Source organism: Lingula anatina, chromosome 1 (genome assembly GCF_051362555.1).
Source record: "Lingula anatina isolate TDL-2025a chromosome 1, LinAna3.0, whole genome shotgun sequence".
NCBI classification, from domain to species: domain Eukaryota; kingdom Metazoa; phylum Brachiopoda; class Lingulata; order Lingulida; family Lingulidae; genus Lingula; species Lingula anatina.
The window spans coordinates 42,036,748-42,062,068 of record NC_141767.1 but is presented as its reverse complement, the minus strand read 5'-3'; the positions used below and the strand labels follow the sequence as shown (position 1 = coordinate 42,062,068).

General features: G+C 33.7%; 3 protein-coding genes across 10 annotated transcripts; 1 reads left to right on the top strand and 2 right to left on the bottom strand.

Moving 5' to 3' along the window:
* Window positions 1–114: 114 nt before the first annotated feature.
* Window positions 115–7,934, bottom strand: LOC106163101 (uncharacterized). The gene is made up of 11 exons (XM_013540613.2): window positions 7,698–7,934; window positions 7,448–7,563; window positions 6,335–6,387; window positions 5,910–5,973; window positions 3,820–3,899; window positions 3,523–3,579; window positions 3,213–3,294; window positions 2,881–3,005; window positions 2,430–2,490; window positions 2,159–2,266; window positions 115–1,810 (listed from the first exon to the last, which is right to left on the bottom strand). The coding sequence occupies exons 1-11, from the start codon at window positions 7,724–7,726 to the stop codon at window positions 1,497–1,499; spliced, it is 1,089 nt and encodes a 362-aa protein (XP_013396067.1). The 5' UTR covers window positions 7,727–7,934; the 3' UTR covers window positions 115–1,496.
* A 621-nt stretch (window positions 7,935–8,555) lies between these two features.
* LOC106163094 (protein HTATIP2) lies at window positions 8,556–12,325 on the bottom strand. The gene is made up of 7 exons (XM_013540591.3): window positions 12,302–12,325; window positions 11,998–12,113; window positions 11,569–11,770; window positions 11,063–11,170; window positions 10,433–10,570; window positions 10,055–10,116; window positions 8,556–9,862 (listed from the first exon to the last, which is right to left on the bottom strand). Exons 2-7 carry the CDS (start codon window positions 12,102–12,104, stop codon window positions 9,649–9,651), a joined length of 831 nt encoding a protein of 276 aa, XP_013396045.2. The 5' UTR covers window positions 12,105–12,113; window positions 12,302–12,325; the 3' UTR covers window positions 8,556–9,648.
* Window positions 12,326–12,338: 13 nt separating this feature from the next.
* Window positions 12,339–25,224, top strand: LOC106163093 (solute carrier family 45 member 3). Of its 8 annotated transcripts, XM_087000413.1 has the most exons (4): window positions 12,351–12,491; window positions 13,889–13,950; window positions 20,406–22,026; window positions 22,378–25,224. In XM_087000413.1, the coding sequence occupies exons 3-4, from the start codon at window positions 20,626–20,628 to the stop codon at window positions 22,636–22,638; spliced, it is 1,662 nt and encodes a 553-aa protein (XP_086856539.1). In that variant the 5' UTR covers window positions 12,351–12,491; window positions 13,889–13,950; window positions 20,406–20,625; the 3' UTR covers window positions 22,639–25,224. The 8 variants fall into 8 exon arrangements, with proteins under 8 accessions (XP_013396039.2, XP_086856539.1, XP_013396040.2 ...); XM_013540585.2 differs by lacking the exon at window positions 13,889–13,950 and having other exon boundaries at window positions 12,339–12,491; XM_013540586.2 differs by lacking the exon at window positions 13,889–13,950 and having other exon boundaries at window positions 12,351–12,514.
* Window positions 25,225–25,321: the final 97 nt, after the last annotated feature.

The following is a 25,321-nucleotide window of genomic DNA, read 5'->3' as shown; positions in this document are numbered from 1 at the left end:
TTTCATGGCACCCATTGAGAGAAAAAGTTGCTCAAAAGAGAAATTTGCAGGCAGCTCAGAAAGGAGAGAGTAGGAACAGCTGTTCTCTGTATTTTAGTGAGAATTAAAGACTAATAATTTGAAAAGTGTTTATTTAGGATTATATAGTACTAATATGTACTACAAAAAATATAATATTACTGTTACAAACAAATACATTGCTACATCTTCTGTAGTCAATTTAATAATAATACAGTCAAAACATACCTGGCTGTAGGGCAAGTTTTTCTACACACAGGTATGAATGTCACAATCAGTGTTAGCAAAAGTAATACAGATCTCTATAGTCTACTTGATATACCAATCATTGTTAAAGGGAAAAGCAATTCTCCTAAAAAGTGGAAGAGCCCATAATCAGTATGCAGCTTACACAATGATAACAATTGCACAAGGATCCATTATAAAAATCCAGACCTAATGTCTTCACAGATAAAGGACAATTTCCACTGCTCATTGCACATACCAGATACTGGTAACATCACAACACAAAAGCATCCACACTTTTTCTTTAATTTCCACTTGTTCCACAATCCAGTTCACAGAATAATGTTGCTGCACTTTCTGCAACTGGAAGTGCATTGGATAAACATATTTGAACCCTAGTGCCACACATAAGTGCATAATAATTAGTCTACGTTCACCATTAAAAGATATAAAAGAACCATAAAATGTGCATTTAACAACAGAGGCATTAAGCCCCCTACTCCCCACTCCCTATTTATTGTCCATAATAACAAATGCTCCAGTGATTTAAAGTATGAGTTAGAACATAACTTATCGACCTAGGTAAAAAAAAAAGCTTTCTCTGAAATTCTTATCATTGCAAACATTTCACAATGGATGGGAACAGAACAGGCTATTACAATAAGTAAACCCTTTGCATCTCCCCTTAATCTTCAGTTTTAGAACATTTCACACCATATTCATCAATTTCTTTTTTAAAACAGGTAAGAGGAAACACCTTAAAAGGTGAAAAGTTCCCATCCATGCTTTTATCAGCCTTAAAAATTCAATCTCTATAATTAATTTAATTGCTGAAAACTTCACATGTAAATAACAAGATAGAAGCATTTATTCACTGTTCTTGTTGTTTTCATGTCTTTTATCAAAAATCCCAATCAATTTATTACTAGCTCTTGCAAAAAGGATGAAATTGTTGGATTCCTAGGTGGTTTGACACGTTGTTGTTGCACGTAAATCAGAGGAAATAAAACCTTGTCAGACTTTGGGCAAATAGATGGTGTTAATATTGTGTAACACAAATACAACTTCAAAAGATTTCATGATAATCAGGCAATTCTATTTGCATGATGTTCCAAAACTCAGATCTTTATAGCAGGGTGTAAACAGAAAAACACTCACTTTTTGCCAATAGCAAAATGCCACCTACTGACAGTGTTCAAGATATTCAAAATATAATGAGTGCTAATAATTACAAAGTATAAAGAATTCATATCCTAAATTTTTGCACCTCCCATGGCACCGGCCAAATCATCTATTTCACCATCACTCCCTGGATAAGAGTTCCATGATGGCACCCTAGCAGAGTCTAAGGGTAAGTCTTGTTCAATATTTAGAAAATGCTCCTCTAACTGTTCATGTTGTTGTTCTTGTTGATGTTGCTGATGGTGCTCTTCTTGGGGCACCTCTCGTTGCATTTTTTCTTGCTTTTGCCTCTTTTGCCTTGCTGGTGATCTGCCTGTGACTGTGGGTGGCAAATCTTGTTGGTAGAGGTCTATGGCAGAGTAAGGAGGAGGTGCTTCAAAGAGACCTAGGAATAAATTAAAATACACATCAGTAAGTGAACCGAAACCTTCAAATGTATTAACTGATGCACTAACAAATGTCTTCCACATGAATACTGGCCCCAAGCCAAATGCCACTAAAACTGAAGCCAGACCAGGATAATTTGGGAAATTTATCCCATTGTTGGCTTTTAATTCTGCTTTGAACAAGTGATTTCTTACTCTGGTGTCCTGAGGAGCCAGTAGGCTTTAATATCTGAAGACGACAATCAAAAGAATTTCACAAAAACACAAAAGAAAACCTTGTTACTGTTCTCATAATTCACATCTTGTTACCTTGTTCTCATAACATTTTTCACCTATCATACAATTACCTGTGTATGGCTCTACTGTAGGTTGAGGTTGAAGTCTGTGAGACTGTCTTCTATATTGTCGCACCTTTTCCTTAGCCTCCATAACAAATTTCCTAGTAGCACCTGAACCTGGAACGAGAGAATTCCTACATGAGACAAAGAATATTGCAACACTTCCTTTGTTAAGTTTTTTTTAGCATATGCAATACAAATGAGATGTATTGATCGTACAAGAAATTAGAAGCAAAATTGAAATACCATACCCGAGTATCAAGAGGTCATAAATGCTCACCTGTATATTTGATATCTTCTATTTCTCTGTCGTGGACATCTGGCAACTGATGGGCCATATCCTAAGAACAGAAATCAAAACTATCACTTATATAAATAATCTCACTTTTGCTGTAATGGGAAATGAGGATAAGATCAAAGTTTCTAGGGTAACTTCTTGGCGGTCACACACAAAAACAGTACTAGGCCCATCTCCAATTCACAATGCAGACTTGACACAAAGTAACACTAAAATTTCAGTGATACCACAGCAAATTCATCATTTGGCTATGAAAATAAGACCATTTTAATATTCAAGAAAAACTTTATGACAAATCTCACTTCAAACCTTAACATACTTGTAATGATTTATTACAGTTTATTTCAGTTTAATGAAAGGGCTCAAAAATGTGCTAGATTAAACATTCCTTTCACACTTGAACCATACAAAAAAAAAAAAAAAAATCAATCACCCTTTGAGCCTCGAAGATAATTGCACACTTTCTTCCAAGTTCCACATATGCTTCAGAGAGTCTCAACATGCCCTCTTTATATCTTATGATTTTCACAGCCTCATTCTCCCTTAACCTGTCTGTGACTGAAATAAACAAAGAATAAGTAACTCTCATTAAAATACTCAATGCATCTTTTTAATTGTAAATATTTGTTTTTTAGACAGCAACACATTATTGGCTTGAAACCCTCTAAAAAAATAAAAGTTTAAACACATCAGAAAACACTCTACTGCACTAAAAGCTACTCTTAAAACAAATTTCATAAAAAAATAAAAAAGGATGGTACTTACCTTCAAGCTGTGCTAAATTCTTGGCTCTTTCTGCTTGCATAAGTTTATTTTCAAGTTGGCGAAGTTCCTCTGTGGTGGATTTCTGAAATTTTAAAGTTTTAAAGTTTTTATATTTTATAGTAGCAGTAAAACAAGATTTGACAGTAATTTAAAAATAGTTCATGGTTTTGCATTCAATTTAACAATATTTGTAAAAAACAGAAATGAAACAATTCTATCAAAAGAGGTTACAAGACATATTAAAATTCAGTTCTTATAAAAAATGAGACAAAGACAAAAAATGTATTTTCTGGTGGCAAAATTATCCCACCTTAGCAGCTTTCTTCAGCTCTTTCTTGATTTTAGTCTCTCGTAGTTCACATGCACCCTGCATAAAATTAGAAAAAGAAGTTAAATCAAAATGTCTCCAGATATATTTAATGAGTTGGTGTTAAGCCAATAAATAACCAATTTTATATTCTTGAAATGAGCTGTGGAATTTTATGATAAAAGAAAATTGTAAAACCCATTTATAAATCATCCTTTCTTTATAATAAGCTGTACACATTTTTACTGCATGACCAAAGTTGTCAGGTGTATTAATAATCCTGAAAAATTTCATACAAACCAAATTATTCTTCGACATATCCACATGTTTCTCTCCTTCCAGAATCATGTCAAACATTTGTTTGAATTCCTTTAAGTGTTCTACAAGACAAAAATTAAACTTATGTTATACATTGTGGCACAATCAATGCTGTTAAGATACCAAACTTGCTTTACTCATATTGACATATATTTCATCATTACAATGCACAATGTACTTTCAGTTCTTAGTACATAATGTTTTAGACGAGAACTTGAGAACTTATTAAACACTACCCTTTCCCACTTAACTGTTGTAACATCATGTACAAACAAGGCAGCAAAGCTGTCAAATGTACAGACAAAAAACAGGAAATAACTATGCACAAAATAGGCTACTGTCAATTCTGATGCAAAAGTACATTATGTTAAACTGCAAATTCAACATCAAATTTTAATTATGCTCAACAGGTAATACCAATGTAAGTAAAATGTGTAACAAGTTCACACTTTGAAAATGTAAAACTTCCAGAAAAAGAAGCCAATTAGACTGCTTCTCCAACTCAGGCTGCATTTTAGTCCTGTATTTCTTTTTTGAAAGTTTGGCAATCATAAGTAACATGGTTTTCCCATAATGGTCATCATGGCAGCAGCACCCAAAATTGCGTTTTCTTCTATTCTGATGCCATATTACATAATGGTTAACAGCATAATGACCATCAATTTTTAACAATAAAATATACGTATCATGGATTTTCAGAAAATGTGACTAGCATGGGTCTTCAAGCCCATGGAACTTCAAAGTCACACCTTGAAAATGCCAATATGTGAAAAATTAAATTTTCACAAAAAAAACCTTTAACTGGCAGTAAGAATTACCAAACAGACTGCATTGCCTACTGAAGCTGTATTTTAGTCCCATGTTTCTTTCCTGTAAGTTTGAGAACAGTAAGTGACATGGTTTTTCTGAAATGGTCATCATGGGAGAAGTGCCCCAAATAGTTTTTTTTTCCAAATTTTGATGCAATATTACATAATGTTTAACAGCATAATGACCATCAATTTTTAATAACAAAATATTAGTATCATGGATATTCAGAAAATGTGACTAGCAAAGGTCTTCAGGCCCATGGAACTTCAAAGTCACAACTTGAAAATGCCAAAATGTAAACAAGACAGCACTGTTCTGAAATGTTTTTTTTTTTTCATTTTTAACAATTTTTTAACATAAAACAAAATTAACAGGTTACTGCCATTTTTATACGATCAACTAAGAAAATTGATGAGATGGGAAAAATATCAATACAACAGTGTTAAATGTACAATTTCCTTCATTCTGAGATTCTGAACATAGTGAATGATTGAATCTGACAAACTGCAATGATACGAGTTTATTTCCATTTTTGAGACTTTATTACACAATAACACGATAACAAGTTTACCATCATTTTTACATAATCAACTAATAATGTTGTAAAGATGCAGGAAATGTCAACCAAACACTTTTACATGTCTTATTAGTTAAATAATGAGACTGTTAACATGCCTAAGAATTGAATCTGAGGAAATGTGAAACAAGACAGCACTGTTCTGACATGGGTTTATTTCCATTTTTAACACTTTTTTAAACATAAAACAAAATTAACAGTTTACTGCAATTTTTATATGATCAACTAAGAAAATTGATGAGATGGGAAAAATATCAATAGAATAGTGTTAAATGTCCAATTTCCTTCATACTGAGATTCTGAACATAGTGAATGATTGAATCTGACAAACTTCAATGATATGAGTTTAATTCCATTTTTGACACTTTATTACATAATACACGATAACAAGTTTACCATCATTTTTACATAATCTACTAACAATGTTGTAAGGATGCAGGAAATGCCAAACAAACACTTTTACATATCTTATTAGTTCAATAATGAGACTCAGGTGATGGCAATATGTACAGACACATCTGTGTCTGTACATAAAAATGTGCACCACTTAATACATTGCTTATACACTAATTCAAACTTGTATATATATATATATATATATATATATATATATATATATATATATATATATATATATATATATATTGGTTCTATAAGTTCACTACTTTTTTTGCAAATAAGATACCTGCAAACTCCCTCTGAGCTTCTGTCCACAACATGTTTAATTCTTCCATTTGACTGGAAACATCCTGAAACATTCAAAAGAATTGCATTTCATTGTTTGGGGAAATGAAAGAAATGATACACACATTTTTTGTGTTAGTATCTCAGGGTTATTTGATAAACCAGACCTCAACAACTAGGAATTTCAAGAAGAGCAATTCTCAAAAGCAGAAGTTATTTTAATATTTTAAAAAACATCAACAATCTTAATTAAGGCAGTCCCCCGATAACCTGGTCAAAGAGCCATGGTCATCAAAAAGTGTCACATGACAGTTTTCGTTTGTCTGACTGGTACAAAGTATTCCAGGGCAGCTATTAAGATATCATAGGCAGTATAAGATATACAGTTACTAGTAAATAACTCAATAAGACCAGTTTTGTTCTTACCTGTATCGCTCTGTTGTCTTCACGTGCTGCCCACTTAGTAAGGTATTGAGAGGCTTAAAAAAGAGAGGACATGATAATCAACAAGTGAAAACTAGTCAACACATGGATATTCCTGTTTAATTTGTTGATAAGAATTTGACTTCAAAAATAGGAACCCTCAACATGGTTTGACTAACAATTTAACCAGATGGCCATATTATTGCTTTGAGAGGACCTACTAAGAGGTGATATCACCAAATCTTTTATGTAGAAATGTCTATGATACTTCGGGTGTAAGTAGCTGTTTCCCAATTCCCCTGCCAATTCCATGCCATATCTAATGCAAGGATATATTTGAGAGCTCACAGGTAATGAAAACAAATTTTTGACCCAAGTAAGATTTGACTTCCAATGGACTGACAGTGCTTTTATGCCATTCACAATCAATTTTATCATCCAAGTTAATTTATAGATTCTTGCTAAAAGAACCAGTTATGTTCAATTTATTTGCCTTCACACCATCCATATTATACTCTGAGAATTGACTGAAACATAATATTTTGCTTAAATTTTTAAAAAATAAAAAACTAAACGATGTCATTGTCAAGTTATCATATGTATTCACACAAAGAGATAGTGACCTTTGCAATTTCCATGCCTCGTAACATTCACTTTATTCTCATAATAATAGTAGCTGTTTCCTAATAATAGCAATAACTATATGAATTACTTCCAGTGATAAGGATTTTAGCATGCAAACAGTGCAAATCACATCTTCTTTTAGTATCATTTCACACCTCATTATCATGCTAGTACTCTGCTAGGTATAATAATCATATCACTTTCTAACACAAAGCCAAACTCGAGTGACAATAAAAACATTGATAAAATCATTCTTTAATTGAAATTAAGTAACCCCTGCAGATTAGAAGAGACAAAGCTTGATTTGGCTTGGGTTTTGGTATTTCCAAGGACGCGGAGTCTGTCAACACAAAACTCGTCATCTCAAAACAAACATTTACGACTGTATTCATTGTTCAGTTCAGCTCGGACTGCTTTACACCAAAATACAAATTTCGTTAAAACTTAGGATAATACTTCGTCTTAATATATATGTTCTTAAGCATAACTCACCAGTCGTTTGGGCATTCATAAAGTTTTTGGAAGAATTTCGGACATCTTTCATTTCTGATATCAGCAGGTTCAGCTCGCTGTGGCCACCACCAAGAGAGAGCAACTTCACACCGCTCCTGCAGGGAAAATGCAGACGAAAATAAATAAAAACCCCTTATTATCTACCTCACTCATATGTTTCCACAGTCTTTAACACCTGATGTCACCGATTTAAAATATTTTAAATATATAGGTGAAAATAATATTTTACCTGCGGATGTGTTTCGCTGCCTTCTCCATGATGCTTTTCCGCCTCGCTGTGATGGAGAGTAAACAAAACCAAAAGGGAAGATGGGGTATTTAAAAACCCTTTTTACGAAAGTATATCTTGCACTAAAGATTCCATAGCTATTTTAACAGCCTAAGATATAATAAATGGTAACAAATGTACACTATTCGTAAATATATATAAATTTTGTATCCAGCGAGAGTCAAGATAATAATGCGAAGAAGCGAGTAGATCCCACAAGTACTTGGACTCGTCCACGCACCTGCCCTTGCCGTGACCCAAGTCACATGTAACACATTCGCCATTGTTATATCGCGAAACAGTCCTTGCAAAAATAGCTAGCTCGAAAGAATTTAAAACTGCATGTGTGGTTTGAAAAAATAAAGATGAAACAATTCTAAAAAAAAACAACAGTTACATATATGAATTATAACACACACTACGTAATTTACATATGTAAGTTAGTTATTTTTCTTCAACCAATAGACATGTATTGGTACTGTACAGGGTTAGTACATCTTTATATACTGTGTACATTCCTTAATATTGATGTGAATTTCATTTTCACCATTTATTGAGTTATCTAACACAAGTGGGCTATAACATATTAATCATGAGACAATATTTTAGGCAATTATAAAAAAATAAACATCACTACCAACGTAACAAAAATGTGTCTGTTTTATACCAGGTACTGTTTAAACAGAGTTAAATGGTATCTGTAAAGTCAACATTGTAAATGGTTTATCATTAATTTGAGAGTCACTTCATGTATACAGGATCTTTTTAATCAGACAATGAAGACATACATGGTATTATGACTTATTTCTCTTTGTAAAAAAAAAAAAATACTTCCATAAGTCACAATAATACTGTATAAAACACTGTTTAAGTGCTTCACAACAAATAAAATACGATGAAATAGAAAAGATACTGAGAAGACTGCATAGTAGGTTAGGTTCTAGTACATTAGGTAGAAATGCTTATCACAGCAGATCACAATATGTAATTAAAATATAACAGCTTTTAAATCTAATAATTGGTATTATAATTCCTTTTGCAATTCATATTAATAAAGACAATGACGGTGCATGTCACATGCTGCTCAAGTGTCTTCATGCAATTAAAATACAATAAAATAGAAAAGTTACATTGCATAATAAATTTGGAAATGTGAAACTGGGATGCTAATAACTGCATTTCAATGAATAACAAGTTATAATGATAAAACATTTCATTTTCCCTGAATATGTATAATAAGTATTCATGTATAATCACGTAGACAAAACTAACTAAACATAAGACTCTGAATGACAAGGTCCCACAACATTTTGTGCAATCCCTGATACTTTGTACACTGTAGCATATAGTTTGTTGTCATGTCCTGATGGGAATGTGTGGAACAAAACCAAAAGATATGTACATGTATGCTATAGGCTTAAAATAAAATTAAATACTTACTGTACTCTCATCTTACAAAATTTTATCAATGAATTCACAAATAAATTTTCATAACAATGATCACATCGCCCACAAAATTTTATCAATGAATTCACAAATAAATTTTCATAACAATGATCACACCGCCCATTAAGATTTTTTTGTGAATTAAATATAACAAATAAATTAAAGTAAAACAAGATCAATACATGTCAATATTGATTAAAAAGACCAGTAGTGGCACAAATTAGAGCAATTAAAAAACTGAGTTAGATAAAAATTGTTTGTATTTTACAATATCTTCACATGAACTTGAGCTCTGTAGCTATTTTTTTCTATATAAACCTACATATAAAGTGTTAATTTTCATTCCAAACTACTGCAGCAGTATCATGATATTTAATATTGGGTGTACATGAATATTTTACTTTAAATCAACCAAATTCATTACCTATTTCATATTTCTTCAATTAGATAACAACTGTTTAGTTTATTACTTCCTCTCTCCAGCAAGGCGATGTATGGCTTTGTTTTCAAATATTTCTACACTTTTATCCTTTGGAAGCACTGTGCAGTTTATCATAGCCTTTGCTGCAGTAAGTGTTGATGTTGACATAGCACCTGGGAATGCTTTATGAATTGGCGTCACTAAAGCACGGAAAATTGCTTCACCAGGGCGGCTCTCCTGTCTGTTGCACATCAGTACTCTTAAATATATAAAATATTGATTGCAGGCAATGCAGTTTTCTTTAAAGAAGCATTATAACTGAAATACTTATTTCAAAACCATCATTTTTCGACTTTTCTTTCTTAGTTTAATAAAGATGTCAAATTTTAATTAGAGTAGCAATGAACTGAATAAGAAAAACTGAACAAAAGGAATGAGTAAAATTTCCTACCCTGGTCTATATATTGACAGTCTGTCAAAACTCATATTGGTAAGTGCTTCTTCAGCTAAACCCTGTAAGAAAAATGTGTCATATAGCATATGATTCTTATTTCAACAGAAGTTTATATTAATTGTCATCTCTTTTATAGACAAACCGAGGATGCATTTCTAATATCCAGTCTTTTATAGACACCAAGTAACTTGAGTAACTTCATGGTAATATGAAACTGACTTGTCAAATTCAGACTACTGGTATGTTGATTGCCCTATTCTTTTATGTAAAAATTCAAACTGAGTTTCTCTGTCTATTTCATTTTTTTTCTGAAATAAAACAAGTTCCAACTTTCTGACATATGTGTTGTAGTGAGAAACAGAATTGAGGAGATACCTTTGTTTTGGGATACAGAAAGAAACTGTTTTTATCTGCTCCCTGCGATGAGACCAAGTGGAAATGTTTACATCCTCCTGCTTTAGCCAACTTGCCAGAATTTACTACGTAGTCATAATCAACCCTTTTGAATCCTTCCTAGAATAAAACATTATCAAAATACACAAATGAAAACATGGTTTTCTGTATTATCAGCATACAGTTACCAGTACATATTCAGTATTGTTTTTTCCATGTATGACTTTCATCATTACAAAGGCTCTTTTTTAAAAAATTAATTATGTTAATTCTGTTACATTGTATTGTGATGAGGGCCAATCCACAATAGTTTTTCTCATCCATACCATATTTTCCCCTGCATAAGTTTTTGTCAATTACACCTTATATTATATGCAACTACAGATTCTCCTATTAATTGAATATGAAGATTTTTAAGTGGAAGAATAAAATGCTCTGATAATACTATTTCTTAATGGGCAGAAGGCCCTATAATTAAATCTTATATGCTCTCTCTCCATTAGGAAAAATTGTGTTGAAATTATTGTTTTCTTTGAAAATTAAGATAAAATAATCTTTTCATTTAGCACAGTTATAAAGCAGGGTTCACAGAAAATAATTAAACATCAATACCACTCCAGCTTTCCCTCTTGTGGTCCCTAAACAGCAGAAACCCACATCAATGCCTTCAAATACTTTTGCATGGTCTTCAAGCTTGTCAAAATCCACTATTTCTTGTTCCTAAAAAGGTTAATGTATTTCATGAAGAAAACTGGTATGTAAAGATAAATATCTAAAAACAGAGGACATAGAGATTTTGCTGACAGTGTTTTTGATAATTTTTATCATACTAAATATTGACTCCATCCTTTTCATTTACTGTAATTTACAAAAAATTACTGGTATAACATCAAAAAATCTTTCCAAATCATTTAAAGTTCTGTTATTTTAAACATTATTTATTATCATCTCATACCAAAATAAAAGTTTATGTAAGATCTATACAAGTATCATTTTAGGTGTCACAAATGTAAGTCCTTTTATAGTTATTAGTCACAAAACATGAAAACTCACGACTTAAAAGGCTAACATAATATAATGACAACACTACTATCTACTAGTATCTGTTCATTTATTACCAAATTTTTGTATATTTCATCTTTGTATTCCACTTTACGTCTGCCAATCGCTACCACTCGACTAAAAGTCCCTCCTTTTAACACTTCTTCCAAAAGAACTTTCCCAACTTCCCCTGTGTAGCCCAGAATAAATGCACTTTTGTTCATTTTTTTATATTCCTCAATTCTACTATCTGGGTTACTTTCTGATCCCTCTGCCATTCTAAAATAAAAAGAAAAAGAAGTAACATAATCACTATGTGACAGTGCTATGATAACTAATAACAATATACACAAAACAGCAAAAATGAAATTTACTGTAAAAAACATTATCTTAAATCTCAATTCAAGACATTAACGTTAGACTATAATTTAAAAATTAAATTTTATCAGTTATAATTATTAAATACATTGATTTACATGCACATATTTGCGAGTCCTGTTCCCTACCTAGCAACAAGAGAGAGAGAAGTTTGGTCTTCTTTGTTGTATAAGTACTGTAAGATAATAGCAAAAGCAATTGGAAAACAAACGGCGATCCAGATTCCGCAAGTCATGAATTGAACCTGTAATGACCAAAACAAGTTTTAACAAACGTTAGGTGGAGCCAATGTAATCAATATTCCGAAACTCCCGTGTTTCGTTCTGAAAGAGTAATGGCTAGTAACTGGGTAAAAAAAACTTGAGAATAAACATTATTATCATTATGGTTCTATCAACGTGTCTTCTTTTTAGTGAAAACAGGAATACTAACGTTAAATGACCCATAAACTATGAAACGGTTCACGTTAGTATCGAGTACAAGTATTTCAGTTTTCACTTGCTGAGGATATGCAAGATGCTGTGTACTGTAAGTTAAGCAGGGTGTGAACAGATTGGCGATGCGTAAGAAGCAAGCGAAGTGAGTGGAATAAGAAAAAGGACTGACGTCCAACCAAACCAAGGTACAAGTCTTGAGATTGGCTGTGTCAGTATTGTCAGTTTTACTTATTAACTAGTAGGTATTCTCTCATTTTTGGGATCCTAAACTCTACTCTTGCTAGAGTAGTAGAGTAAGTTCATAATATTACTGTACTTATTACTCATAATACTATATATTACAAATTTAATTGTTCAACTTGAAAATGATTAAGAAACAATTACTAGTAATTGCCTAGTCATTGTTACTTGTTACCACGCTCGGCTGTCACCTTGATTGGATAGTAAACGATTGTCGTAAAATCGCTAAATGATATTAAAATGCGGTGCATAAACTTGAAAACCACCTAGGACAACCTTAGACTGCCACATTAATCCAATACAACGCAAAAATAAACTATGCACGGAATTTACAAACGAGCGACGGGATGATGTAGCCTGCAGTATTAGCGGTAAGCGTGCCAAGTTTTAGGCCGCTCCGATGCCCGGCAGTATTTTATTTCGATTATTCTGTTGGAACTGGATCAGGTTTGTTTCAGAAGCTCATTCTATTTTATTGTCTCTATGGAGGTATATGGGGACTTTACGACATTCGGTTTGAAGGCTTTAACCACTTGTTATAGTTTATTTTTGCGTTGTATTGGATTAATGTGGCAGCCTAAGGTTGTCCTAGGTGGTTTTCAAGTTTATGCACCGGATTTTAATATCATTTAGCGATTTTACGACAATCGTTTACTATCCAATCAAGGTGACAGCTGAGCGTGCTTGTTACAAACTGACAAGTATCACGTGCTTCTATTTGTGTAATTTTACGCCTGTAGCACCTGTACAATGAACAAAATATACTCATATTTCAAGCGTGCTTGTCACTCAGTGTGGAAAAGATTTTCTTGATATTCCCGGCATGGCTTATTTTACCCATATATCTTTTTGTCTCAGAACAGCTTGCAAACTGCAGAAAAGCTAAGGATTCTTGCTGACAGTTGACATACAGTATCATGATAGTGTTCTTTTCTGATTGAAAGCTCTTGATATGAATTACTCCCAAATCCATATTTATGATTTAAAAAAAAACTTTCCTTGGCTTAGTATGGTTTGACATTATAAAGTACGACTTCATCATGCCACATAGGTCTTCTCAGTATAAAATAAGGTTTTAGTTTTAAAATCAATTTATTTCTGTAACATTATATTGAAATAGATTTTAAAATATATTCACTGCTGCACACATAATTTTGTTGCTCTCTTTTGAACTCACATAGCAGTTACGACAAGATATATACAATCCCTTTGCTGCCAACTTTGCAGGAGGTTGCCCTGATTGCAGTCATTGTTATATCTAGAAGACAAAAGCAATGAATAAAGAATACATGATCAAATACAGTAATAACACTTTGGTGTACAATTCTGCTTTAATTTCAAGATGGTAACCCTGTTATCCTACCATGTGTCTGTCACCATGTGGAGGAAAACCTGTCAATCCAGGTATTAATTTTAAGTGAATTATTTTTTGTAGATAGAAACCCTGCCAGTAAGGATGATAAAAAAGTCAATCATATGTTTCAAAAAAGACAATCTTTTTCTACTTTTATCAACGAATCAGTCCTAAAATATAGTCAAGTTGAAATGTAAAATATCATGTCCCACTTTTTTCTTCAAAATGTATATATATGATAAATAATAACAGCTCTGTTAATTATAGCTACTCCTGTAATGAAATTAAAAAAAAAAAGGGATTACAGAAATATAGCCTTACTAGCATGTGCCTTTGACTCATTGATCTCAAAGTTTAGTTTTTTGGAAGCAGGGAGTAGATAGGATAGAAATATTATTTAACAGTGAATTAATAATAGTAGTGTGTATATTTCAGTTTAAAAGTGCATAGCTGGAGTCTGGACACCTATTTTCATTGGAGAGAGCAGAAAGCAGACATCTGGTCCTTAACAGTAAACCGTTTATTGTCTTGTCTGGATTGATTTGGTGTTTGTCTCTAGTAGCCCAGGGTTTTGGTTTGTCCACACAGTGGGTTCATTGATGTGAATTCCCGACAAGTGTTTACTCTGTACAGTTTGCTATTGTTAGGTCATGGGTGGAAGCTTTTAATACTTGAGTTGGGCAATTTCTGTAACTTATGACTACTTTCTGTGCATTCCTTGCCCTTGTGGAAATTTGGAAAATAAAATCTTGGTGACATAGAAGTCCAATTTATCTCTGCTGCTGTAACTGCAGTATAAATTCCCACTTGGCGTTATTTGAAGTTTGCATTATTTGTTAAAATTATTCCCAAAATTTTTTTAATATACCCATACTGGTTTAGACTGAGGGTGACTGATGATTTGGCAATTTTTCCAAGCAATTTAGGCAGAGGTTAGTGACATCTGGCTGACTTCAAGTCTTTATTAAGGATAAAACATCAAGCAAACATAATAACAATATTTAAAAGTCCCAACTCTTTGGCCTCTGATTTGTAACTTGGTTGGTCACTTCTTGCCAAAACACTCCTGAACTGCATGTTTACAGTGAAAAGAGATTCTATTATTACATACAAACGTCAAGTTGTAAGCGTTTTGAACATATTGAAAGACAAGAATGGCTGACCAGTGTGAAATATGGCCCAGAGAACACACCACAGGGATCAGTTGGTGATGTAATTGCTTTGCTTATTCTGAGAGATTAACAATATTGGACGTGATTTCTTCACCTTGGTCAGTGCTTTCTGTTGATATTCTACTAACCATGATCTGTGGGAGAGATGAAGAAAATGTGAAGAGAATTCTGTAAGTTATAGTTCTGCTCTGGCATTACTCTAACATGAATATTTTTTTTTCTGTCATAAAACTTTTTGATAAGATTTTTTTTTAAACTGGCTGGGGGTTATGGTCTATACTGTTTTCATATTGACTTACAAGAACGGAGTGATCTCAGCTGAATTTGAAAATAAAAATGATCACTGAATGACATGTCAGAGAAGAATTTCATCAGCCTATGTCAAAAGAATAAAGTAATTTTTCTTCAATCAACAGCTTATATTGAAATGCTTTACCTCCAATATTTTGTGCCTGTCTTGAGTATCTTCTTGAGGGAATGATGCTATCCAGGTGAATACTTTATTCTGATTTTAGTGTCAGAGATAAATACATGAAAACGAGAAGCTATATTTTTATTGTTCATTATCTAACTAGGTTGTTGTGCAACAGTTTGGTTAAATCAATATTGTCCTTCTTTCCTTTCATCTTTTTCTACTCTTTTGCTAAAATAAAACGATATGTTTGAACTGCACATGTGGATGTATGCTGGGTCTGTTGGGATTATTATTTTTTATTAATATAAGTAAAACATCCTGTCTGTATGAGGTAGGCAGGATTTAGACGTCATTACTCAGCCATAATTCTGAAGATGCTGGTACGACATCTGCTGAATGGCAAACATGACAATATATGGTAGTACAGGCATTGCAGCCAGCTAGTTAAATACCTGGCATATTGCCTTGCTTTGTTAAGCTTAAACAATGTATATTTAGGGCCGACTGATAAAACAGGACATCCCAGGTAAGTTTTTTTGCCTTACAGAACCTTTTTGCCTTACACCTTGGCATTCTTTTGCTGTGTCATTTGATTATGCAAGACAAACCCTTGCCAAAATCTAGAAGATAAAAAATGCCAGTGTGTACGCATTTAGAAAACAAGACTGTATTCACAGCTCTTTACTTGTGACTTTTCATACACTATTGTCCATATTGATTGAACACTTGATGAAGAGCTGAAAGCAACAAGAATGTACAAATTCAGGCACTTGAAATGGACAATAAATAAATGCTTGGATCCTGTGGAGCTAGTAACTGATGCTTTGTGGAGATTTGAATACATAATATTACAGGAAATACTGAACATTTTCTACATAACCAGAAACTACAGTAAGTATGATTCAAAAGAAATATGAAAATGACGAGAACCTCTACCAAGTCATGAAGTTTGGTGTACCTAGTAGTAGTAGTGGTAGTAGTAGTAGTGTTGATTGTGTGTGTGTGTGTGTGTGTGTGTGTGTTCAATTCACCTTAGACCTAAAATTGTTCAGGCTGAAGGTCACCAAGTTGAAATTTTATGAATTAAGAATGAACATATAGTGTACTAGTATACTGCTATAACAATATTAATTCTATTATTTACAGTACTGTGTCTGTACATAATAAAGAAATGGATAAATGTTATAGTAGTAACACTCTCTCTCTCTCTCTCTGTCTCTCATCATTGCTGTAGCCCTGCAAATTTCTTGTCATCTCAATACTAGAAAGCAATGTTACTACTTATTTTGCTTCAATCTCACAAGGATCACTCATTGATTAAACTGATCAACAGCATCTGTCCATCTATCAGCTGTACTGGCTTGTTTATCTATTCATTAACTTATCAAGTATTGATATTTGAACAGCATTAAAAATATCTATAGCAATTTTGAGAGTCAAATGGTTTAGCATAACCATGCAATCTTTTTCTGCCTATCTCTCTGCGCCATTCAAATATGAAATTATCATTAATATTTCACAGCACATGAAGGTTTCTGATATGAAATTTATATGTTAGAGTGGGATTGTCTAATGAAAAGAACTCAACAAAATGTCCATAAATTAAGCAATTTAATATTTCTTTATGGTTTTGTCAAACATTGTCATCCTAAGGATTTTAAAAGTGAATTCAGACTTATATAAATATATTTGCCAAGAAGAAAATACCCTAAACTGCTAATGTTAAGCTGTGTCTCCAGTTGCTTTGACTGCCTAGAAAAAAATTAGGGTGGTAGTTGGTAATTTATTGTTTGTTTGTTTGTTTGTTTGTTTGTTTGTTTGTTTGTTTGTTTGAAATACCTGTCTTAGTGAATTGTAAGGAGATGAAACATTTGCAGGCATATTGGTACTTTATCCTCAAGTGGGCTCATAGTCTTATAGTTAAATTTGAGAAAAACAGGTTTTGGACAAGTAAATCCTGTAAAAGACAACTGGAACTATTTTCTAAATCAGTTTATTAATTTCCAAGGCCTTTCTCACATTTGACACATCAGTAACTGTTGCAGTTGTACAATACAGAACTTTTAAAAAGTGTTCAACCTCCCAATATTTTCAATAAGCAGTACGGTATCCAAACTGGGATCACCTGATACCGAGACACTTGAAATTAATAATTCTAGGTTTTGGCATATCATATGTCATATGCTGGTATGTCCTCAGCTGGCTTGCTATGGTTTCAGCTGCATTGGAAGTTGTCGTTTGATTATACTATTTTTCCACCTGTACTAATAAGCTGTAAACTTTGGCTCCTGAATAATTATAATAGTCACTGTGTTATTTGTGAATCAGTAGAACATTTTGCTGAATGGCACTGGGAAGATGAAGACTATCAGAGGTATATATACCTTAAATTAAGAACAAATGGGACCATAAAGTATTTTTTGATGAATTTTACTTGGTTTTACCCTGAGTGTCAGAGCAACGTAAAAGCTAGCTTGCTAAATATACCTTGTGGTGGAGTCGCTTTTACTAGCACTGAAGACCAGCGGCCATGTTAGGTTTCCGTCAATCAAATATAACTGCTTTGCAGTGAATCTGCAGTTGAATGTCATCAGACCAAAATAAAACGTAAAACAAACTTAATTCTGCTTTATTTAATTTTATTTGCTGTATTTAAGATGTAAAGTGAAAAAATAAATAATATTCTTCGGAAAGAAAAGATATATCCAATGTTTTTGTATTTTTTGCTTATCAAAGAACATTTAGTCCTGAGATATACACGTGCACAATACATGTGCTTGCCATGTGCCAAATTTGACAGCTACACTGTATGCCCGATACCACTATAAGGGCTGCGCAATGGCTACACGAAAATAAGTTTTTTACAGCAGAATGTTGCTTGTATTGTGGCACTGACCTTCGACTGCAAGATGTTTTCAATTCAAACTTCTAACTCCGCGTCAAGCACTTTAATTGCTTCTTGTCTCGCCTGCACGAGACTTCAGCGCAAGGCGGGAAAGGCAGCTCCAGGCGGCCAAACCTGTGACGTACGAGACTTATGACTTCCAAATATGGATCCAGGCGGACACAGCTGTGACGTGTGACTTCCAAATATGGAAGCGCCCCAGGCAGAATTTTGAAGAAGAACGCCCCCGAGTTACCGCTGTTCGCTAGAGCCTGGTATTGCTACTATGGGTTATATATGAAATCAAGATCGAGCTGGCAATACCGGAATCTAGAACCTAGGGTACTTGGTTTAGTCCATTAGGTCTGGCCGGAATATATGTTTAGAAATGAGCATGCTATTCCATTTTTGCAGGTGTAAAATATTGGGAGTGATATAACTTTAAGCAATTAACCATTATCTAAAAACTCTCAAAAAGTTATACCATTAACATAATTGAGGTGAAGATTTGATTACAGTTTAGTAATCTACAGATGAATTTCTGTGAAAATTTAAATTCTTTGCCCAATTCACGTTTTTTTTTTCAATGTTTTTTTGTTTGTTTTTTTTAATCTGAATAGGAAAATGTCACAGGGCTTGTTCAGTGTAGACATGATTGGCGAGAGAGTGGCTGGGAATAATTAGCCACTAAATACTGCACTGCTGTAAAAGAATCAACAGGCTGTAAACAATAGACTGTAAGGATTCATTTTGAATAGGTAAATACTACACTGATATCATAGCAGTCCCATAGATTTTAGATCGATCTATCCCCGTGGGGAGTCTCACTAGATTACTGTCAGATAATCCGGCTTAAATGTCCGTCCTGCCTACTACAAGCTGTAAGGGTGTATTTAACTTTTGTGCCCGCTCAGCTGACAGCTATTTAGCGTGAACCCCCAGGTAGTTAGGTTGATCTAGTTGGATCGATCTAATCTCTGGGAATGGGGTCATATATACAGGTAAATTCTGAATCTGAGTTCACGCATTAATAACAGAAAAGGGAGGTACATGTATAATAGTTTACTGTACATACATCATAATGAGAAAAATTGTTACTGTAGTACTAGGGTTGAAGATAATTATCATTTTAATTATGCATGTTATCATTATTCTGATTTAAGAAAAACAAACAAAGATTACTGTTTGATGAGACTGTCAATCTGAGGCTGTCATCAATCAAAGAAAAAAAAACACTTGCAATTTTAAAAATAGTTTGAAATGATATGGAGGAATACCTTATATACTAGATATATACTCACAGTGCCATACTGTTCAGTTGCAAAACTTGGTACTACTATAATATATATCTAATGGGGTCTAAAAATTGTGGATATGTTCAGAATTCTTGGCAACTTCCAGTTGTTAAACAAGCTTAAAGCCATGTGTAGAAACATTATTGCGTTATTGTTTTGCTTTTTTCACTGTTTAGTAAAACTGTATTGCACATACTAAAACAGCACAAAATGCTTCGGGCATGACAAACAATGGAATGTGAGTTTTAGCCAATGACTCTGTATCTCTGTTTTTCTGGATATAAATTTGATATATATTCAATTTATACTCGTCTGATTGTACTCATCTCAGCACTGCTAATGCAGCAGTGAAGTTTGAGGAAAGCTGCAAGTCTAATGTTGCTATGGCAGGCTCTGTGAATGTGACAAGATCTTTTTGAAGACTGACAAGTCAAGTGGTAGTTGTATTCTAATGTAAATACAACTCTACAAAACATCATTTTGATGTTCTTTGAGATGCCTGATGTGAAAGATGCCATGGGGAAAGCTCAATTTTTCAGTGTCATACAAGCATGCCAGGCACAAAGGTTTCACCTAATGCATCAAAGGCTCATCAATTTGCAAATTAACGCCACTGAAAGTGTTGCTGCCATCCCATGTGCATTATTGTATGTATCTTTGCTTATTGATGCAGGAAGAATAACACTGCTCATGAATCATCACTACCTAGTTTATCTTTGGATATTTTTTTCTTTTTTAGGCTCAGCAAGACCCAGTTACAACTGTGGGAAAATGAGAGGAGATGGAAATCGAGTAAAACTTGATCAGTATACACTTTAGATGATCATCGCTTGCCTTTAATTTGCATGTACTACTATTTAAAGGTGAAATAATATGAAGAAAAGCAGCTTGGGTTGTCAAAACTTTGAAGGGATTTATAAAACACAATATTGGAATAAACCTTGCTGCATTTGTGCAGAATGATGGATGTAATGCATGCAGATTCTGGTGGAACATGCGTGTCAACAAGGCAACAGCCTCTGACTTCCTTACAGTTGATATTATTGAATGCTCTAGCATGTGGTGTGGAATTCAGCATGACAGCCGGGTTCACGTATATACCACCAATGCTTCTAAAGGTTGGAATCTCAGAGAGCAAGATGAGCTATGTCATAGGGATGGGCCCATTGCTCGCATTTTTCGCAGTGCCTCTGATTGGACGATCAAGTGATCAGTGCAGAAGTCGATTTGGACGGCGACGTCCATTTATTTTTGTGCTCAGCATGTTTGTCATTGTGGCTTTGATTCTTATTCCTCAAGGAGTCCATCTTGGAGAGGCTATAATCCCTGGCTCCCCCTGGGGGAGGAGTGTAGGGGTAGCCTTGCTGGTATTTGGGGTTATAATGCTGGACTTTGCTGCTGAATCTTGCATGAATCCTTGTGAGGCTCTGCTTTCTGATGCATGCAGATACACTGGTCAGTTTAACCGTGGCTTTACATACTACTCTTCCATGGTCAGCCTTGGGGGCTGTATAGGCTACTCTATCACTGCTGTAGACTGGAAGGGTAGTATCTTGGGTCAGTTATTCAAAAGTCAGGAACAGATTGCTTTCACTATAATCATCGTGATGTTTGTTCTGTCAGTGTGTACTACCCTGTATGTAGCTCAAGAAACACCCTTGCAGTCAGTAGATGACAGAAGTATGATCAGTGCATCGTCTGATGAAGGAGAAGCTCTAACACAGGAGAAAATATCACTCAAGAATGGAGGGATCTTTGCCAATGGAAGTGGCCTGATTTCAACATCGCAAAAGACTGCTATAGTGGCCACTGTTGAGAAATGCACTTCTCCTTTCAAAAACAGGTGCTTATTAAACTGCAGGTCCTTACTGAACATGATATGGCTAAAGATATACAGAAAATTGCCTAGGACTGTGCAGAGAATAATAGACATTCCCCCTATTCTTCGTCCACTTTGGTTGGCCATGATGTGCAGCTGGACCGCCATCATGGGCTTCAATTTGTTTTTCTCGGATTTTGTTGGTCAGGCGGTATACAGAGGAAACCCCAATGCAGAGGATGGTACCATACTGCAGATGCTTTATGATGAAGGGGTTCGGACTGCAAGCTGGGGACTGTTCTTGCACTGCGTCACTGCAGGAATATATGGAATATACTTTATCGAAAAGCTGGTAGTGGCTTATGGAACAACCGTAACATATTTGTTTGGACTCCTCACTTTTTCCATTGCAATGGTGGCAATGTTGCAGTTTCCATATGTGGTTGTTGTGAATTTTTCAGCTTCCATAACAGGTTTTGCATATGCCACAATACACACCATTCCATATATGCTGGTGTCTATGTATCATCAACATAAAGAGGTGAGTGAAGAAACAATTTTGGGAATGTTGGGAGGTCATCTTAGTTATGAAATAGTTTCAATTTATACTGTACTTCTTCAATAATTCCTTTTCTTTTTCATTTCCTTTTTTTCTTTTTAGTTTCTCTTTTTCCATTTCCTATTTAATGTAGGTCTGTTTCAAATATACATCCTGACATTTGGTTAAAACAGTTATGTTTAACCTTGTGTATATTATATTACAAAATGAGGTATGTCGTATTTTAATGCATGAACTGATTTGGGACAGCACTGAGTTGCTAAAAATTGCATTTGATTGAATGATATATATTTTAAGAGGCTTTAGTTGATATTGTATACATTTTTTTTTCAGATCTATTTTACAGACAATCCAAGAGGCATAGCATCAGATTTTGCAGTTCTAGACAGCACATATTATCTCTCCCAGGTTCTTCTATCTTCTTTCATGGGATATATAGTGGAGTGGACTGGCTCAGTGTATTTCTATATTTGGAGTGCCTTGCTGTTCGGTCTCCTGGCTTGCTACACTATACCCAAAATAGTCAGCACCAAGCAAGAAATGGTGGCTTTTCACAACAATTTACTACAGGCTGAAAGAATGAGGGGGCATTGATAATAAGAAAAGCTTAAGGCAGAGATGCAAAATGGTGAATCTCTTTATTTATTACCATAAGAACCAGTACAAATCCATAATGTCAGTATTTTTTTTTTTTTTGGCAGTTGACTTTGTAGCAAAATGTCCATTGTAAATCATAGTTGAATCACCTCTGATAATTGGCCATTTGAATCATTTAATTTATTTTATCAGTCATGACACTTCAGCTGGTTGGTAATTCAAGCACTGTATTGTCAAAAGCATTTTCGTGGATTATGTACCTTTATTACTTGCATGTTTTGAGGAGATAATACTATGTGAAACATTACCATTGGATGTGAAATATCTTTGACCTATTATAATAGATCCAAGGAAATATTCAAAATTAGTAAACAATGACTACTGATTATTATTATTATTATTTTAAATTGCATTAAAATATTGTGGTATTATTTTATATGGATATTTCCTTTCATGTTTATAAATCTAATAGCAATTCTGCATATCTTTCTTGCTGGAGCTGTTGTTGTACCATGATGATGTAAATTCAAATCAGAGAGCCAAAGAACTAAAAAATACAGCATATTTAGAGGTTAAGGTCTTGGGGATTTATCAGAAAATCCGGATATTTGTTTAAAAAAAATAAGGTGGGAAAGGGTGCATAGCTCCCAGGATTTGCATGCCTTTTGGCGCTTGGATATTTCAGATTTGTTTTTTAAAAGTTGACTTTCATCTTTGCACATTAATATGACAAGCTTTGATATGTCACAGTTTAAGTGTAGAAGCCGTTAAAGGCAACAGTTGCGAGTATTATATGCTTTAAATTTTGTGTTTGGCCTTTACCTAAATATATTATGTGAATTTAGCCTTTGGGTGCTTAATGGAAGCAGTCATGAACTGTGATAATTAATGTAAATTATTTACCTGTTAGCTTGTTACTGAGGTAAACAGTTATTTGGAGTGCAAAAGCAAACTGTTATTTTTGAATCCACGTGTGTTCTATAAATAATGTTTAAAAATGTGATACTTATTATATTGAGATCATGGTAACCAAAGAATAGTTTGATTTTTCTTCAAAAGGTGAAGAGGATGTATTTATGTACCCACATATAATGAAAATTAACAGTATTTATTTACTTAAATATGGTGTTACTTAAAAGATATTATTGGTGATATAATAGTAGGTGCTTCATTCTTGCACTGCCTTTTCCACAACCTTTATACCCTCTTTTTGTAGTTTTTACTGGGAGCCAGTACATTATCAGCATTTACAATTGTAGTTATCTCAATCTGAATGATACACAACTGCTCTTGCTCTTACCATTTTAATGCAGCAACTGGTGAGCACACAATCTGGATCTAGTCAGACCAATAAAATATCTTAAATATGAAACAGTAAGGTTTAGATCTCAATATCTACCACATAATCTCAGCCATGGGGACCATATCAGAGAACCAGAATTTCTGCACATTGGAATAAGAACAGAGACCAACAAACCAAACTAGACAGCGATCTCTACAGCTGAAAAGTAGAAAATTTTAATGCTATGAGGATTTTGAATTTTTCTGACCTTTTTTAGAGCATTAAAAAGCGTTACATTGTCCCAAAATGTTAAGTTTGAATATATAATTGCCTGTCAAGAAATCTCTTGATGGATAGGGAAGGGAACTGTTGATACATTTTGTAGACATGTATAAGAGACCAAATGTTGATATTGCTGCATACTTTCAGGTAAATGCACCTTGGTGTCCAATTTTATTAAATCTCTATATTTTTACTTGTTAACAGAGAACACTTCAAGATGTACTAAATCGATATTTTGAAGCAGTATTGTATCCTTCATAAGTGCCATAAATGTATGACAAAGGGCAAATAGAACTCAAATATCAGTCTTCCACATGATAAGAATATATTCTTACACGGTACCATCTGGATGGTTAAACAAACAGAAATTAAAAGTTAGATAATATCTTTATATGACAACAAAATTAAAACATTAAGTTTTGTGGTACTTGGTTGACATTGACAAGAAGACTACTGCATTTCTAAATAACAATGACTGTATGCAGGCAAGTTATATTTGATATGTTCAAATATTAAACCTAAACCCCTTCGTATTAACATAAATGAATTATGTAGTTGTATAATCTCAATATGAAATCTTTATAGCACAAGGCTGTACTTTACCAAAGGTATACTACATTATTTTAAAACCTGCAGGAATTTATGCAGATATGTATTAACTGATATTTGTCTGTTATGCTTTCCAAGTATGATAAACTGAATGTCATGAATACAGGGATCACCCTTTGAATCTTATCAGGCATTTTGGTGCAATATTTATATCAGAAGGGAAATGGAACGAAGAGAATTTCTTTTGAAGAGTTGTATAAGCTCTCATCCATTTTGTTTCTGAATCACTGAAAATAAGTTTGATATTTATGTAGTGAACAAATTGTTAAAGCTCTACCTTTAAGAATTATGACTGTTATTACTCATCTTTATTTATGGGGTTTTAGTTTTGTGATGGAAGTTAATGGGGAAAATAAAGATGCATTACTCCTGTACCAAAGGAATAAATCGAATAAAGGGTATATAAAACACTTATTGTATCCGAATGTTTTTCTTGTCTACCTTATTCCCCTCCCTTTTTTATTTATTTATTTTTTTTTTTATTTATTTTTTTTTTTTTGCACAAGA

Bases quoted from the DNA above. Each gene is read 5' to 3' on its own strand.
- LOC106163101 (XM_013540613.2), bottom strand. From the start codon at position 7,726: ATGGAGAAGGCAGCGAAACACATCCGCAG. The intron at 5,974-6,334 runs GTAAGAACAAAA...TGAATGTTTCAG, and splicing joins AAGACAACAGAGCGATACAG to GATGTTTCCAGTCAAATGGA. The intron at 3,900-5,909 runs GTATCTTATTTG...TTTGTCTTGTAG, and splicing joins AGCTCAGAGGGAGTTTGCAG to AACACTTAAAGGAATTCAAA.
- LOC106163094 (XM_013540591.3), bottom strand. From the start codon at position 12,104: ATGACTTGCGGAATCTGGATCGCCGTTTGTTTTCCAATTGCTTTTGCT. The intron at 11,171-11,568 runs GTAATAAATGAA...TAACCTTTTTAG, and splicing joins ATGAAATATACAAAAATTTG to GAACAAGAAATAGTGGATTT. The intron at 9,863-10,054 runs GTAGGAAATTTT...TATATATTTAAG, and splicing joins CTGTCAATATATAGACCAGG to AGTACTGATGTGCAACAGAC.
- LOC106163093 (XM_013540585.2), top strand. From the start codon at position 20,626: ATGATGGATGTAATGCATGCAGATTCTGGTGGAACATGCGTGTCAACA. The intron at 22,027-22,377 runs GTGAGTGAAGAA...TTTTTTTTTCAG, and splicing joins TGTATCATCAACATAAAGAG to ATCTATTTTACAGACAATCC.